Genomic DNA, 15226 nt, shown 5'->3' on the forward strand with positions numbered 1-15226 from the left:
GGACAGTCGGGGTCTTGGAGGCGCAGCCATCGGCGGACGTTTCCTTATCAATCAAGTAAGAGTATAGCTCACACGGGTAGAGCATTGGGGTTACAACCCAAAGGTTGCGGGTTCAAGTCCCGCACAGGGTATTAGTTTGGGGAATAATGGTGGACAATAGAATGAGCACCGCTAGAACTGCGAAAGCGACCATGGTGTAAATATTCTGTTGTGCAACGTTACTTCGCATTCTGGGATGGGTACCTTCGGGAAGCCATAATTCCGGTGGATGACATTAACATAATGACAAATTGATGACAGCATGATGACAGCATGATGACAGCATGATGACAGCATGATTACTGTATCACTGACGTTATATTATTCCCAAGGGATCGATCCCAATTTGTCCACTAGCTGGAAATGAATGGGCCAGATGTTTTCGATTTCCGTCCTAACTGTTCAGGAATTTTGGTGTGGATTAGGCATTTTTGTGTGGAATTCGGTGAATTGTGTGTTGTGCTCGGCGAAGTTTGTGTGGAATTCAAGGAGGGGAGCCAGACATGGGGAGGCCTGACAATACGTCAAGACTTGCGTCTTGTCCACGTTGAGGCGAAAGCCGGACTTGTCGCAGAAGCCCTGAACCAGTGCGAGTTGACGATGGAGAGACTTCTCGTTGACAGCATAGAGTTGTGAGTCATCCGCGAAGAAGCTGCCAGTGGCCGTCTTGGGCATAGCCCAAGGCGGGTCAACTTATTTGCACAAACGGAGATAGAAGTAGCTCTCGGGGCTACTGCGCAAAACACAATTTCATCGCGGGTGGTTGAACCGCCGAGCAATCGCCGGACCTTTGAAATTTCATATAAAACTAAGTTGAAGAGGTATCTTGGTGACTGCAATACTACAATCAATCTGCTTAGCCAATCAAATTGCAACCTTCATCCTTTGTAGCCAATCATACTTCTTTGCTCGATTAGCTGGCGATTTCATCATCATGAAACCGCCTGTCCATTTCATTCCTTGGGAAGGTTGATTTTGTAATTACTTCGAAGCATATGCTGTAAAAAACAGCCTCGATTAATTGAGTTTGGATTATCATTTTTAAGACATTCCTCCGCGAGGGCCGACACTAGAACCACATGTTATGGAACCGCTTCGCCAATTGTAACACGCCTGCTCGATCAGGGGCGGTGTGTAATCATCGGTTTTTACTTCGCTCGACGCTTCATACCTCGTGCTTCGACCGATCTTCTTCGAAGTTCGGTTCTCGTCTTCGTACGCGGCCCTTGTTTTCCGGATTCCCCAGGAGAGGGACGGATAAATCCTTGCGGAAATAATCGGGGGAATCCGGGGATCGAACCCACGACCTTTGAGTTAAGAAACCGATGCTCTACCACCTTAGCTATCCCCCCCCTTAAAACAGCCTCAAGTAACACTGAAAATAATGTAAGGTAATCCATCAATATCGCGAACGCCATCAATATCGGGAATGGTTGTCATTATATCCAATCCAATGGCTTCATTCTGTAATGATGAGTTTTCATTGGATATTATTATATTCAGCCAAAGGATCAAATTATGTTCATTTTTATGTTGTCCAATACAAATTTCAACTTATATCTTACTATAATGCGTTCAAATTTAATGTAGAATTGAGTATTAAAACGCGTCACAACACCTAGGTATATTATTTTGTAAATTAATATTCCATACATACAAACCTAAGATATTACGACCGTTCGCGAAATACAACGCCAAAAATGTTTCACCAATTCTTTTGTTACGTTATAATTTCAAAATTCAAATCGATTATTGGGATATTTCAGGCACTTCTTGGCACTAAAAAATGCGCTGGATTTATATTTTCCAACGCTACCTTTAGTTTTTTTTTTCGAGGGACTTTTTGTGGTGAAGTGCTTCAAACATTGGACATTTTAGTGCACAAAAAGCGTTCGCGATATTGATGGATTACCTTACACCCACTGCTCACTATGACTCGAGAACTACAGTAGTATACTACCGGTAGGCATCTTTCACACTAAGAATCTTCTTTGGGTGTATGTATATGCATGCATAGTACCTCAGCAGTTGTCGTTGTGAAATGGACTTAGTCGATCTTGATGGACGCGTAGATCTTGCGGACAAACCAAGAGCACGCAACGTATCCTAGTCCGTCGAGCCTCTAGAGTCAGTTATTCTCACTGGTGACTAAGATAATTAACCGTCCGTTTCACCCGCAACCACCCTGTGTTTCCCCTGGCTTCTGCACCCTTCCACTGGTTATGAACTCCAACGCATCCTCTGTTGCGGCACCCCGCCCAACCCTCTCAGTCGACCACCACCTGCGTGGACTCGCCAACTTTGGCGAGAGGCACTTTGAGTTGACCACAATCGTCCTCCAAGGAGAAGGCCTGACCACTCAGGCGACGAAATGCACTGGCGTCGATGCCAAGTGATCTATCAAGGGACTAACGCATGCATTTCGCGTCGTCGATGCCAATACCAAGAAACTGCGTCTGACATCGACGATAAAGTCCTTCGTCCGTCGTCTGAGCCACCACGTCGGCCACTAGTCCTCGAATCTCATTGATCCCATCATGGGATACCTGATGGGATCACGATAGATTGTACGAAGCTTTCTCGTGCATTCCACCAAAATGCGGTGCGACGCGACTTCGTCTTCCCAGTCGGATGGGTGGCGATTCCTCCAGAGCAACTCCCACCGCACGGTAGTGGTCGACGGCACAAACATGGCAAGGATAGTGGGCGTTCCCACCCCGACAAAAGACACCAATCGCCCACACGGCGGTCGTGGAGGCGGTCGTGGCGGTCGATCCGGTCATCAACAAGGCCTTGCCCATGGCGATCAACACCACGGCGGTTATTCAAAACCGCGGCTACGCCCAAAGCAGCCCTTTCAAAGAAGACACACCCAAGGCGGCCAAGAAAGAGTTAAGTCCTCGGACCGATGCGATCAACGTGACAAAAGTCCGTTTCGCCACCATGGCGATCGCAGCCACTCGCTGGATCTGCCCGATGCTTCCTTCGATGATGGTTATCATTGTTTGGCTCCTCCGGAGCTCTACTCTATCCAAGATGACAGGCGAAGCCGCAGTTGCGGGACCCACCAAGATGACCTCGGTGAAAATACCTGAGGAAACGACCATCCTAGTCGTAGTCGTAGCGTAAATCGCAGCGACGCTTCTCGTCAACATGATCAGTCTCGTTATTCAGTCTTCATGAACCGGCACATTCGACATTTCGTCACAACGAATCGGCTTTAATACCTAGACTATCTACACCTAGATTAAATGAGATTCAATCGGCATCTTTGCCTAGATTAAGGACACCTCGTGAACAACAAAAACATGTCTCGTTTTCGGTACTATGTACAACAGTCCACCAACACTTCAAGTATAATTCCAAAAATACTTTCGAAAATACTAAGAGACTTTAGTCCACATATTGACTCGCTCGATACTTTTACATCGCGATCACTACTACTCATAGCTACTGGCTGGGCACTTCGTGTGTCACCGACTAGTCCTATAGTTAAACAACAATTAGACTCCTGTCCATGGACAGTCGACAGTGGTGCTCCAAAGCACTCCACGTTCAGACAAGAATGGTTCGTCACATACGAAGCCTACTCATCACTAGCTGGTGCAGCCAAAGGCCACCCACTTCACGTCGTAGGTCGCGACACAGTTACACGTTATGTCACTGGCTCCAACGACGACGCATTGGCGATATATCTGCAGGATGTGTACCACGTCCCAGAACTGCACTTCAACCTCTTTTCCGTTGGTCGAGCCCTACACGTGGGTCGACACCGAATTGTCTCCATCGATCCCAACGTGTGGACTCTAGCCACGTATGATGGCGAGTTCAAGGCAGTCTATGCGTCGCACTCAGGGTTGTACGTCATACCGACGCTACCCCACCTCGATGCTCATGGCCCGGCCACTACTGTCATTCTGACAAAGTCCAGTGCCCATGGTACCATGCAGTGGCACTACCGATTGGGCCACATCAGTCATGACATGTTGCGCATTTTGCGGCGCCATTCGAACCTCTTCGACTTTCCGATCTCACGGCAATCGATTATGTCTCATGCCTCGTGTGACACATGTCTAAGGTTGAAGTCCAAGGTACTTCCCTTTTCCAAGAATAAACTCCGACGTCGAGGACTCTCGAACGAGTGCACTCTGACATCTGGGGGCCGATCAACATCCCCTCCATCGCTGAGGATCGAAACTTCGTGACATTTATTGACGATTTTACTCGATACACCTGTGTACATCATGCTTCGTCGTGCATAGCTGTACGAAAAGTACAGTACTTTCTGCTGGGATGCACGGACGCGCTATCGCTCCGACATCCTCGAGCTATGCTATCATCACTCACCATTAAGTGAGTTAGAGGAAATTCGGGTGCTCCAAATGGACAACGCCACCGAATATGTCAAGCTCGGGAAGCGTATTCACAACGAATACGGAACCCGCTTGACCTGTACGAATGCTTACACGCCGACACAGGATCCTGTGGCCGAGCGTCGTATGGGCATGATCGTCACGATCGCTCGGTCCATGCTACTGCATGGTAACCTGCCACAGTTTCTGTGGGACGAGGCAGTATTACATGCAGTATTCATCAGGAATATCCTGCCGTTTACCACGATTAGTGGTGACACATCATATCGTCTATGGCATCAAAGCCATCCAGACTACGCTCGACTCCAAGTATTTGGATGTGTTGCCTATACCCATGCAACACACCCATCGTGCGAACAAATTGTCTCCACGAAGCATGCTGTGCTTTTTCATCGGCTTACCCGAGACATCTCGAGGGTTCAAGCTTCTCACATTGACACGCACTACGTGCTCAAGATCCGTGATGTCGCCTTTGTGGAACATCAGTTTCCCCTGCTCAAATCAGTCGAGAAAATCAAACGACTAAGGATTGAGCTTCCACATCGTAATTTTTTTACTGTGGACAAGCCACTTCCCCAAACACAACCCCCGTTGCCATCGCATCTTGGGGAGGCTGCTACAGCAACACACCTCTACCCTCACTTGGGGGGGTTATACTCTGGCTCCACGAGTCCAGTATGGCAAATACCTGTAGTACTCGACGTACCACGCTCAGAAGCCACCCGTGATTCGGGAGGCTCGCCGAGTCTAAATCGATCGACCCGAAAATAAGTCGATAATAAGTTGACGAATGTTCCGACTCCGAAGCGTCATCGATCATTGACATTCAACTCGACGACGGAAGTATTTCCCGTCCCGTGTACCTCATTTCACGAGAAGTACAAACTACCCTACTCTGGAGTATGGGGAATATGACATTCACGTTCAAGTCAATATTTTCACCTGCGATAATCCAGTCGCTCGAGACTCTACTTCTACTTCGACCCTCATGTTCTCGAGTGACACATCGACCACACCAACGAGTGTGTTATCGTCTCATCGTAGACTTCCACATAGGACACGGCGACGTCAACCTGACAGCCCTGCATGACTACTAATGTCATATATTGAGGACGCCTCGAGCGCTCGATCCATCTCGACACCAGAGCATGTTCTCTCGACCCTCAAGGTCAAAACACCTACTGAGGAGTCCTCAACATATGCGCAAGCTATGAAGTCATCAGCCAAAGCGCATTGGCACGAAGCCATGCTCGAATTGGCTTCACATGAGGCGAACATGTCGTTCGAGAGCGCAACATTGCCTACAGGGAAGTCACCCCTGGGCATGCGCTGGGCCTTTAAGATCAAATACGATGACTCAGCCACTGAGGCTACGCGACAGGTCGCACGCTACAAAGCGCGACTTGTCATCCAAGGACACACAGGTCCAAGGAGTCGACTTCGAGGAGAGTTACTCCCCAGTCATCGCAAAGAAAATTCTGCGAATGATGCTCACTCTCGGCGCGGTCCTCAACTATGAGATCGACGCGATGAACGTCATCACTGCCTTTCTCAATGGAGAAATCGACTGTGAGGTATACGTCAAACATCCTCGCGACGTACTACGAGTACTTCGAAGCGTCTACGGTCTGAAACAGGCTCCACGCTTGGGGCTCCAGACACTGGCTACCTACTTGCGCGAGCAAGGGTACACTCAACTCGTCAAAGACAGGTGTGTCTTCACGAAGGTCACGAAGGTCATGGACAGATGATCCGTTTATATCGCCGTCTATGTCGACGACCCCGTCATCATGGCTCTCACGAAGGACATGACGTCAACCATTAAACACAGCCTGTCGGCGCGTTTCAAAATGCACGACCTTGGCCGACTCAAGATTACCGGTCTTCAGCGTTGAAGACCTCCTTGTTGGAGCAAGGAAGAAGGAGGAAGAATGGGACGTTTCGTCCGTGCCGACGAATGAATTGTCCGACATGGCGAATGTCAAGCGCTTGATGGCGGAGAAAGTTGAATCCACCGGAGCGTGACCCCGACGATGGGATGGAGTGTGCTACTCCGGAAGTTTATCTCAAAACCTCCGTCGAGGACGAAGCGGAACGGCAAAGCTTATTGGCCAAGCACTTTGATGTGTTCCGTGAAGACTTGGGCGATGATCCACCAGTCAAGGTCGAGCCATTGAAGGTCCGGATCAAACCCAGCTCGACACCGGATCAAACCTGGCTCAGCACCGGTGAAGTGTGGGATACGTCGGTACCCGCCGCAGCATGCGCAGCCATGTGACTGCCCTGGAAGCGAATGGTATGGTATACCAAAACCACCGGGCTACGTGGACCGCAGTCTTAAGAATCGTGTCGAAGAAGGAAGTCGGCGAGTTGCGCATGACAATCGACAGCAAGCCGGTCAACGCCTGCACGGAGCCGATGCCTTGGCCAATGCCAAATCTGGACAGCACGATGGGTACACGTGTTGGACTGGAGCAAGGGTACTGGCAGTTTCTGCTATATGCGGACAGCCAGATGTACAGTACTTCTCGTTCATGACGCACTTCGGCGTGTGCACGCCGACTCGCGTGCTCATGGGACAGACCGACGCTGTCGCGTACTGCCAGTCAGTTGTCCACCAAATATTTGGTGAACTGCTGTTCCGAGGCCTGTTGGCCTGGCTAGATGACTTGCTGAGACCGCCGAGACGACGGACGAGCTGTTCGATTTGTTGGACCAAGTCTTGACTATCAGTGCCCGGTTCGGACTCAAATTGAGCCCGAAGAAGTGTCATTTCTTTCTGCGCGAGGCCGAGGTGTGGTAAGGTGATTTAGGCCGATGGAATCACCCATTCCCCAAGCCAAATCCAAGGACTCGTGGATTTGTCGCCGCCGACGACAACGGCCGACATCCAGCAGTGTGTGCCACCAACTGGATGCGTGCGAACATCCCCGGCTACAATCAGCTGGTGGATCCGTTGCGACGTCTGCTCGACGTGGCCACCAAGGCAGCCAGAAGCTTCAAGAAAACGGCGTTAGTGCGTGTTGCATTCCCTGCCGTGGGATGGTCGCGTTGGCGCATGTGGTGCCCCTGCCGCACCCGCGAGAAGGCATGACGGACTGCGTCTTAATGGACGCCAGTGACCTGTTTTGGGGTGAGGTCGCCACACAAGTACCGTCAGCAGACCTGGACTTGCCCCTCGAAGCCCAGCGGCACCAGCCGCTTGCGTTCGTCAATGGGTCTTTTTCTGGCGCGAGTGCGCGCTGGCTCATCGTCGAGAAAGAGGTCTATGCCGTGGTCGAGTCGTGCACGAGACTCGACTACCTGGTCGCACACCCGGATGGTTTCCGTCTGTTTACGGATCACCGAACCTAGTGTACATTCTCAACCCAAGTGGCTCGAACGCCAACACGGCCAAGTACCAGGCTGACACACTGCAGCGATGGTCGCTGGTGATGTCGACCTTCCCGTACACCATTGAGTGGGTCATGAGCACAACCTACTTTTTGCAGCAAATAAACTATTCTGCATCATACGTTACCATATCATATTTCCCCTATCGTATCATCAACCACCATAAATTTAGAAAATGTAGGAAGACCAAGCTATTCTCAATATCTACCCAAAACTGGCATCCGAAGATTGCCTGCATCATTTTTTCACCCCAGCATGGGTGGGAAACTCTTGCTGTTTGCATGAAGCACATTGACCTTCACATCAACTGTCCCTGGACATGTTATTCGATATTTCGTGCCACACAACGTCGCAGCAATAAATAACCCACCATCCAAAGTGTGTTGGCGGACGTGTTGTTCGTCACCTTGTTCAACACAAATATGTACAGGTCCAAAACCATTGCTGTATTCAACGGAGCAAATCATCCTTCACATCAAGTTTCTACAGCACTGTTTTTCCTCATGTGATGCCACACAACACGGCGATAGGTCGAAAAAACTGCTACTTGAATGACGAACTCCTTCCGAAGTGTATACGGAAGTACTGTTCACCATATCCAACACAGCGGTCGTGCCTGCATGATGGGTCGACTGGACTCTGACCAACATATCACGGCTCAATCTGCGGAGCTATTGGAGCGACCGCGAGATGGCACCGGTCGTGTTTTGACCAACATGTCACGAGATAATTAGCTATGCGATTGGACATACCCGCAAGTTGGCAGCGACATGCAGGCTGACATACACGTCACATGTCAAACAACCGCGCTATTGGATGTTCCTGCGAGGTGGAGCTAACTGCTTTCAAGTCAACACGCTACGTATCAAAGACCACATCGTTACTGAGTTATGCGCGACTTAGTCTTAGCATAGTTGCAAGATTTCTACCGGAGCCTTTCATACTTTCAGTGAACCCCACTGCGCATGCACTGATTCCCATCTTCAAAATACCGAACCTCGTTCAACTGAAGATAGGAGAGTTTAGAAAACGCATACTACAAACTCATACTACAAACAGAATATGTCTGAAAACTATGCGAGGCTCAACTACGACGACAAATAAGTAGTAACTTGCTCCAACCGACAATTAATTCCGACAGCAGAGCAACGGGCTCGCCTAGTCAATCCACCGTAAAGCAAGTGTTACTTCAATTTGGTTCATCGACATCGTTCGCTGCGCAAAAAGCGCGATCACTACACACAGTCGTCGCCAAATGTCGCACTGCTTGATCCACTGTGATGTGAAGTAAAGCAGAGACTGGCATTGATGATTATAAATGAAAGTTCTGAATGGTACCTCTTCCCGGTCGGAATACAAAACGATGCTATTGGATGGGTTTGAACAGTCTTCACAGCCAACGTTCATTTGCATAGTCTTGTGGTTACAATTGGCGACAAATATCGTGCATGTGGAGCAGTGTCCATGGAGGTCATGCCATGGTGGATCCATCCTTGGAGGACCCCCTTGGACACGCCTCAATATGCGCGATCGACATCGACCGTCATTACCACGCCACCGCGCTGCGTGCACTATAGATAGTTGGAGGGTCTACTAGGACGTCAATTCGGAGGCAGCATTAGATGAATGTACATGGGGACCAAAAATAATTCCAGTCCTGAATCGATGGAAGTTGAAAATGATGAAAACAGAGCATACAAAGGTTGGGAAATTGGGATTTACTTCATCCCACGTAATTTAAAGATTTTGGAGACTTTCCCTTTGTGGGAGGATCTTGCTTTTGCCCCCCCCCCGCCGATTTCGGCTTCACGATCGGCTTGATATCACATATCCGGAGTACTGTAACATTTTATTCTAGATTCATGTATACATAGAGGTTTTGTTCATTTTGTGACCAGGTTGGCGCCCAACCTGGGGAAGGATGTTGGTCAACGCCCCTTCCCACGATTTCCACCGGATACTAAGGGCGAGATGAATAGGAAGAATCGATTAGAAGAGCGTACAGATAACGACGGAATAACTGGCCCCGTGGTACAAAAAATAGACTTGAAATTTGTATCATGACAGATTATAAATAGGCGAAATTTAATTCAAATGCTACCCTGGTCTGATGCACTGATTGGATTAATCATGTCATTATTCGACCCGTTTGACACACGACGACGACGAAGTCAAGGAATCGAAATTACCAACCTACAATGAAACAATATTTGGGATCGCCTTATCGAATACGCGACTAGCAACACTACAGGGCATTGCATCCCACGCAGCAATGGTCTGCTTGATTATGGCAAGTCGCTTTTCAGCTGCCGTCACGACAGGGGTCTCATGCAGCCACAATGAACCAACATGCTCTTGAGAGGCCCCATGACTCCGACGTCAAGTGGCTGACACATGCGGGTCGAATTCGTCGGCAAAGGTTCAAGCACACTAAACAGTTCAGACGCAATAGTATCATGTGATTCCTGCGACACATGACAGTCCAGGTTGACAGCAAGAATGACTGATGGGCCTTGAATCTCGAACTTGAGAAGGTCGTTGAGGTAAATGTTCCAGACTTCCATGTCCATCCAAGCGTTCTCTTGGACCACATACAGATGACCCGAAGGATACGTGGGAATCTCCTAGCGTTCGATATCACCACCCGGCTTTCCCTTCAGGACGAAGAGAATTGGCAGCTTATCGCCTAACAGCATCATGAGCTCGTACACCACTAGTGTCGTACCGTTCCACCGGATCGATATAACGGCTGTCATTTGGTTGGAGTGCTTTTGAGACCTGTCAACCTTGGACGATCCCCCGACCTTGGCAATAGTCTTGCCAGGTGGCATGTCATAGTACACCGACGTCTCGTCAACATAGATGATGTCAGCATGGGCGGTTGACGCAAACTTGGCCCAAAAGTCAGATGCGAACTTGTCATGGATCTCACGTAACTCGCCTTGCTTGACTTTGGAGACACATGGGACTCTTTGAAAGAACTGGTATCATTGGGAAAAGCGTTGGCAGAGTCGCATCAGACTGTGGTAGGCACGGTCTTCCGTCTTCTTGGCGGAAAGGTTGTCGGTCAACCAGTGCTGGTGATGAGTCTTCATGTAGGTGATGAGGTGGGTGTGGGTGAGGTGGTGTTCTTGATCGTGAACTTCATTCATGAACGCGTTCAGGTCCTTGGCAAATGGCATAAGCTCATGGCGGCCCTGCCCACCAAGCGAGAGGCGCTTCTTGTTCGCTTTGGACTCCAGAATTGCGTCTTGTTTTGCAGCCAATTCCACCATGTACTCCACTTGATGCCATGGGTCCGGGTGTACCCTTTGGAGGACATCGTAGATGGGTCATACTCCATGAGGAACCGTTTACGGTCACCATTCGTGTAGCTCGCTTGGACACGCATTTCAAGTGTTTGTTTTGGCGGTTCATTTGAAAGGAGCCAATCAGCGTTGCTCACTATTGCTCATATTATTCGTTATATGTTGTGATGAATGCTATGTTTTGGATTTCATGATGTCTAATACAATTGGTAGGTATAGTTTATTCTTTTTGTTTTTACTTTGACGCACTAATAAAACTTACCAGTATTTCACAGCGTTTTCGCTGCTGGCTAACCAATATTCCTTAGTCCCACTAGGGGTGATTGCGCCCCTGGTTGGGGGACGTCTTACGTTCTTTACGGGAACAGTTTGGCGCGAAATAGCTGTTTCTCCTAATGGGTGAAACTGGGGCCATCACGGGAATTGAACCCGATCACATCGAGTGACGTCAGATGCTCAAACACCTACATAGTCTAATGGGCGACCTTGGAAGTGGATCGCAATTTCTGCATCCACGTCGTCAAACGAGGGTGGTTTACATGACATACGAAATTCAATATAATTCTGCTTTATAAATATGATGTACCCATCGACATATTTGGCAGTCGACGACTTTAGGAAAACAAATTGCTTACTTATTTATTCATCATATCATGCGTCTCGTCGTAGGCAAAATTGTCACCCATTGGCTAAAATAATGCATTTCAGCATTCAAAAACTCATTGACATGGCAATATTATTATTCTCGAAACCTGCCTGAGTACCACGGGGCCACTTGTTCCGTCGCTATCTATAGTCCCAGCTCAATTGATGTGTCCAATTGAGGTCCATGGGATTTACCTGTCGAATCCTATGTAATGCCTACATTCGGATAACCTGTTTGATGTAATATATGCAACAAAATGTTATGACTTCGAATAGCCTTCATAAAATATGGCTTGCGAAAGGATAACGCGTCTTCAAATAACCTTCTCAAAGTAATGAATGCATTACAGTACATGTGGAAAGGTTTGAAAGCCTGCACCGTGAACAAGGTAACGAACGTACAGTGCTGGGCGGAAAAGTTCGCGGACTGTTGCACATAGCAAAAATAAAAAATTTCATTTCGTCCCGAAGTAGTGCTGGCAATATGATTGGACAAAAACAAAGTAATTTATCCATGTCGATAAAACACATGGCATACTTTAAGCTCGCTGTGATTGGTTAATTTGAATTTGGATTTCAAATTTGCATCGACATCACTTCATCTCAAAGTCCAAAATGACTTCGGTCAAACCAAAGAAGCAGTATCGCCGGTACACAAACCGCGACCGCAAGTGCGTCTTAGACCACTTTCATGCCTTACCACTACAGGACGAAGCTAAGTTCTACGTCGACATGCAAATCGCACGCTCCACATGGCGTGGTTGGCGCAACAATGAGCATGCTATCCTTTGCAGCAAACGGCATGGTTCGAAGGGCTCTCTGGGAGGTCAGGGACGCAAAACCATCAATCCGTTCAAGGATGCCCTCCTTGCCTACATCGACGAGCGCCGAGACAAAGAAAAGTTTGTCCGTGTCTTCCACAGAATTTCAAGTCGAACTGTAGAGAGTGCATTTGAAAAATCAATTCCAACAGTAATTGAAATATAGTTTCATGTAATACGAATATGATGGGCTTCGCTTGGCGTTTGAAGGTCGGTAGGAGGGTAAACCCCCCTCCTGAGTTCGAAAATGATGTCGAAATTTGATTCAGGGTAACGTTTGCTCAAAATTGCGACATGATGTGCGTAACGTTACAGTCAGGCATCATTCGTTGAAATTCCGACGGTTTTTATCCAATTGGATGTGTTCACTGAAATTTCCCTTTCGTTTGTTGAAACGAGTTTTATTATAATTGCATTCACTGGTATACTACTGTGCATACAATTTTCTATATATCTAAATCGTTGAAGCTGCGAACTTTTCCGCCCAGCACTGTATTGTGCTTTTCACCCAATTTGCCCATTGTTTTATCGCACTAATCAATGGATGACAAAATTATTGTGCTTTTCACCTTTTTTTGGCTAATCCAGGTCTAAAACCATGCTTTACTGTTAATAAAAACTCATCCTAAAATTACGGCACTCACCGTGATTTTACGGATGAGTTTTTATTAAAGCATGGTTTTAGACCTGGATTAGCCAAAGAAGGTGAAAAGCATTTAATAATCATTCCGCCTGTTTAATAGTGGTACGAACAGTGGTACTCACCCATTTAACAGATTTATGTTAACAGTGGCAGAAATCCTTAACGTTTTTCAGCTTGCTGTTAATTTGCATGGTATTCAGCTTTCCTTAACGTTTTTACTGTCTTGCCGGGTACAGTAGAGTTTATTAGTTTGAACGGTTTTCAGTCTTGGCTAAACGGGTGTATCCGTCCCTCCCCTGGGGAATCCGGATAACATGCCAATTTGTTGTCATAATCCAGAAAATGAGATGAAATATGGGCGAAAATAACGGCGTCGTAATGCACGACGCATTATATTTTCGATTTGTTGACAACAAATTCGCCAGGATTTAATTAATTTCAACTTACAAATGCCTAGTAATTAAATTTGAGAAACTATTTGTTCAAGCAAATAGGGAAAACGTAATGCATATTGATTGCACTACGTTTCATTGGGCCAATCACATCGCTAGAAAATAGGTATTTTCATGCATCGCGTTTGAAGCTTCCAAGACGATACTTGTTTGATGACGTACTACAGTACTAGTACGCCATCGTGCTGAGCTTACCTGGCGCTCGCGCTTCGGCTCTCCGTGACTACCATGTCACCACTACGGTGGAGCCTGCGCACTCGATTCGTCCTCCTAAGCGTACGAATCGTACGCTTAGGAGGACGTACAGTAGTACGGGACGACCCCGGAACTTGGCTACACTACCACGACCACCGCCGCCGCTCCTGCGGCCATGGTATATGCTCGCCAAATAACGCATACAAGCCACACCCACCCATCCATCCTGCCTAACTAACTCCTGTTACCTCAACTTCTACTCTCGTAGCATGGCACGGCAACAGCTACCCTGCAATCACCACCATACAGCTCCACTGTCGAGATCAGGAGTAGGCATAGTAATGAACCACAGTCACGGCCTCTGGAGCCCCAGCAGTCACAACTATCGTTCCCCGGCAAAGACCACTACCATCACTTTGACTGTCGTTATTCTGGAGCGTGGGTGGTGGGGTGGTAGTGGTACTGATTAGCAGTCAAAGTGATTACCAACCACCACTACCCCCCCACCCCTACGCTCCAGAATAATGCCCAAAAACCCTGGTAACATTACCCCAGTGACTACGATTGCTGCACATGTGACCACCCCATCACTTCATTGTGCAGTACATGCAGTACATCATCACGACTAGCCATGTCACATAGACTCTGTGTTCCTCTAAATCGACCACCAACGGCCTCCAAGTTTTCACACTATTTTGTTCACTGAAGGGTACTTGGTGGCATGGTGATGACATGCGCAGCGCTTGTGACCACAGGCACTGCGCATCTCACCACCACACCATCAAATACACTCTAAGTTGTGTGAAAACGGATTACGATGTGTGGCAGTGATAGTTGATTGTACCATTTGATGCTGGGGTCCCATCGGCGAGCAAGGAAGCTTTGGAGGATGGCTGATGCTAACAACCAATTCACTCATCACCTCATGCTACGTGTTTATTTGTAGTGATTACGTACACAAGTGACACAACAAATCGAAAATATAATAGACCTCCTGACGTATGATCAAGCCTCCAGTTGGTCACACAGTCAGAAACGCAAGTGTTTCCGAATAGATGCCGTCGTCTCCAAAGGTCTCTCCGACTGAAGAAGAATCGAATTGCTGATAAAGAATGGAGTCAACAATTGAATACATTGCTTATGACGATCTATGTCGGAAGAGATCAATGACTTCCATATTTTGAAATTGATGCAGATACTGATCAAGTCCGAAGAATATGTCAGGAACACATATAATGAACAAAATTTAATTTATACTTGATGTTTGTATGCAAAATTTAATTTATACTTGATGTTTGTATGCAAAAACGTTTTTTTATAATATACAAATATCAAGTATAAAGTTATATTATTATAC

General features: G+C 47.6%; 1 protein-coding gene and 2 pseudogenes across 3 annotated transcripts; 1 reads left to right on the top strand and 2 right to left on the bottom strand.

The window, feature by feature from the left end:
* Positions 1–61: 61 nt before the first annotated feature.
* On the top strand, positions 62–126 carry H257_11554 (annotated as a pseudogene). The gene has a single exon. The product of its transcript is annotated as a tRNA-OTHER (tRNA).
* Positions 127–1317: 1191 nt separating this feature from the next.
* Positions 1318–1391, bottom strand: H257_11555 (annotated as a pseudogene). Its single transcript has one exon. The product of its transcript is annotated as a tRNA-OTHER (tRNA).
* Positions 1392–10429: 9038 nt separating this feature from the next.
* H257_11556 (hypothetical protein) lies at positions 10430–11080 on the bottom strand (the record flags this gene model as incomplete). The annotated part of the gene is made up of 3 exons (XM_009838532.1): positions 10430–10491; positions 10531–10755; positions 10828–11080. 3 exons carry the CDS (start codon positions 11078–11080, stop codon positions 10430–10432), a joined length of 540 nt encoding a protein of 179 aa, XP_009836834.1.
* Positions 11081–15226: the final 4146 nt, after the last annotated feature.

The sequence above is a fragment of the Aphanomyces astaci genome (assembly GCF_000520075.1).
Source record: "Aphanomyces astaci strain APO3 unplaced genomic scaffold supercont1.34, whole genome shotgun sequence".
NCBI classification, from domain to species: Eukaryota; Oomycota; class Saprolegniomycetes; order Saprolegniales; family Verrucalvaceae; genus Aphanomyces; species Aphanomyces astaci.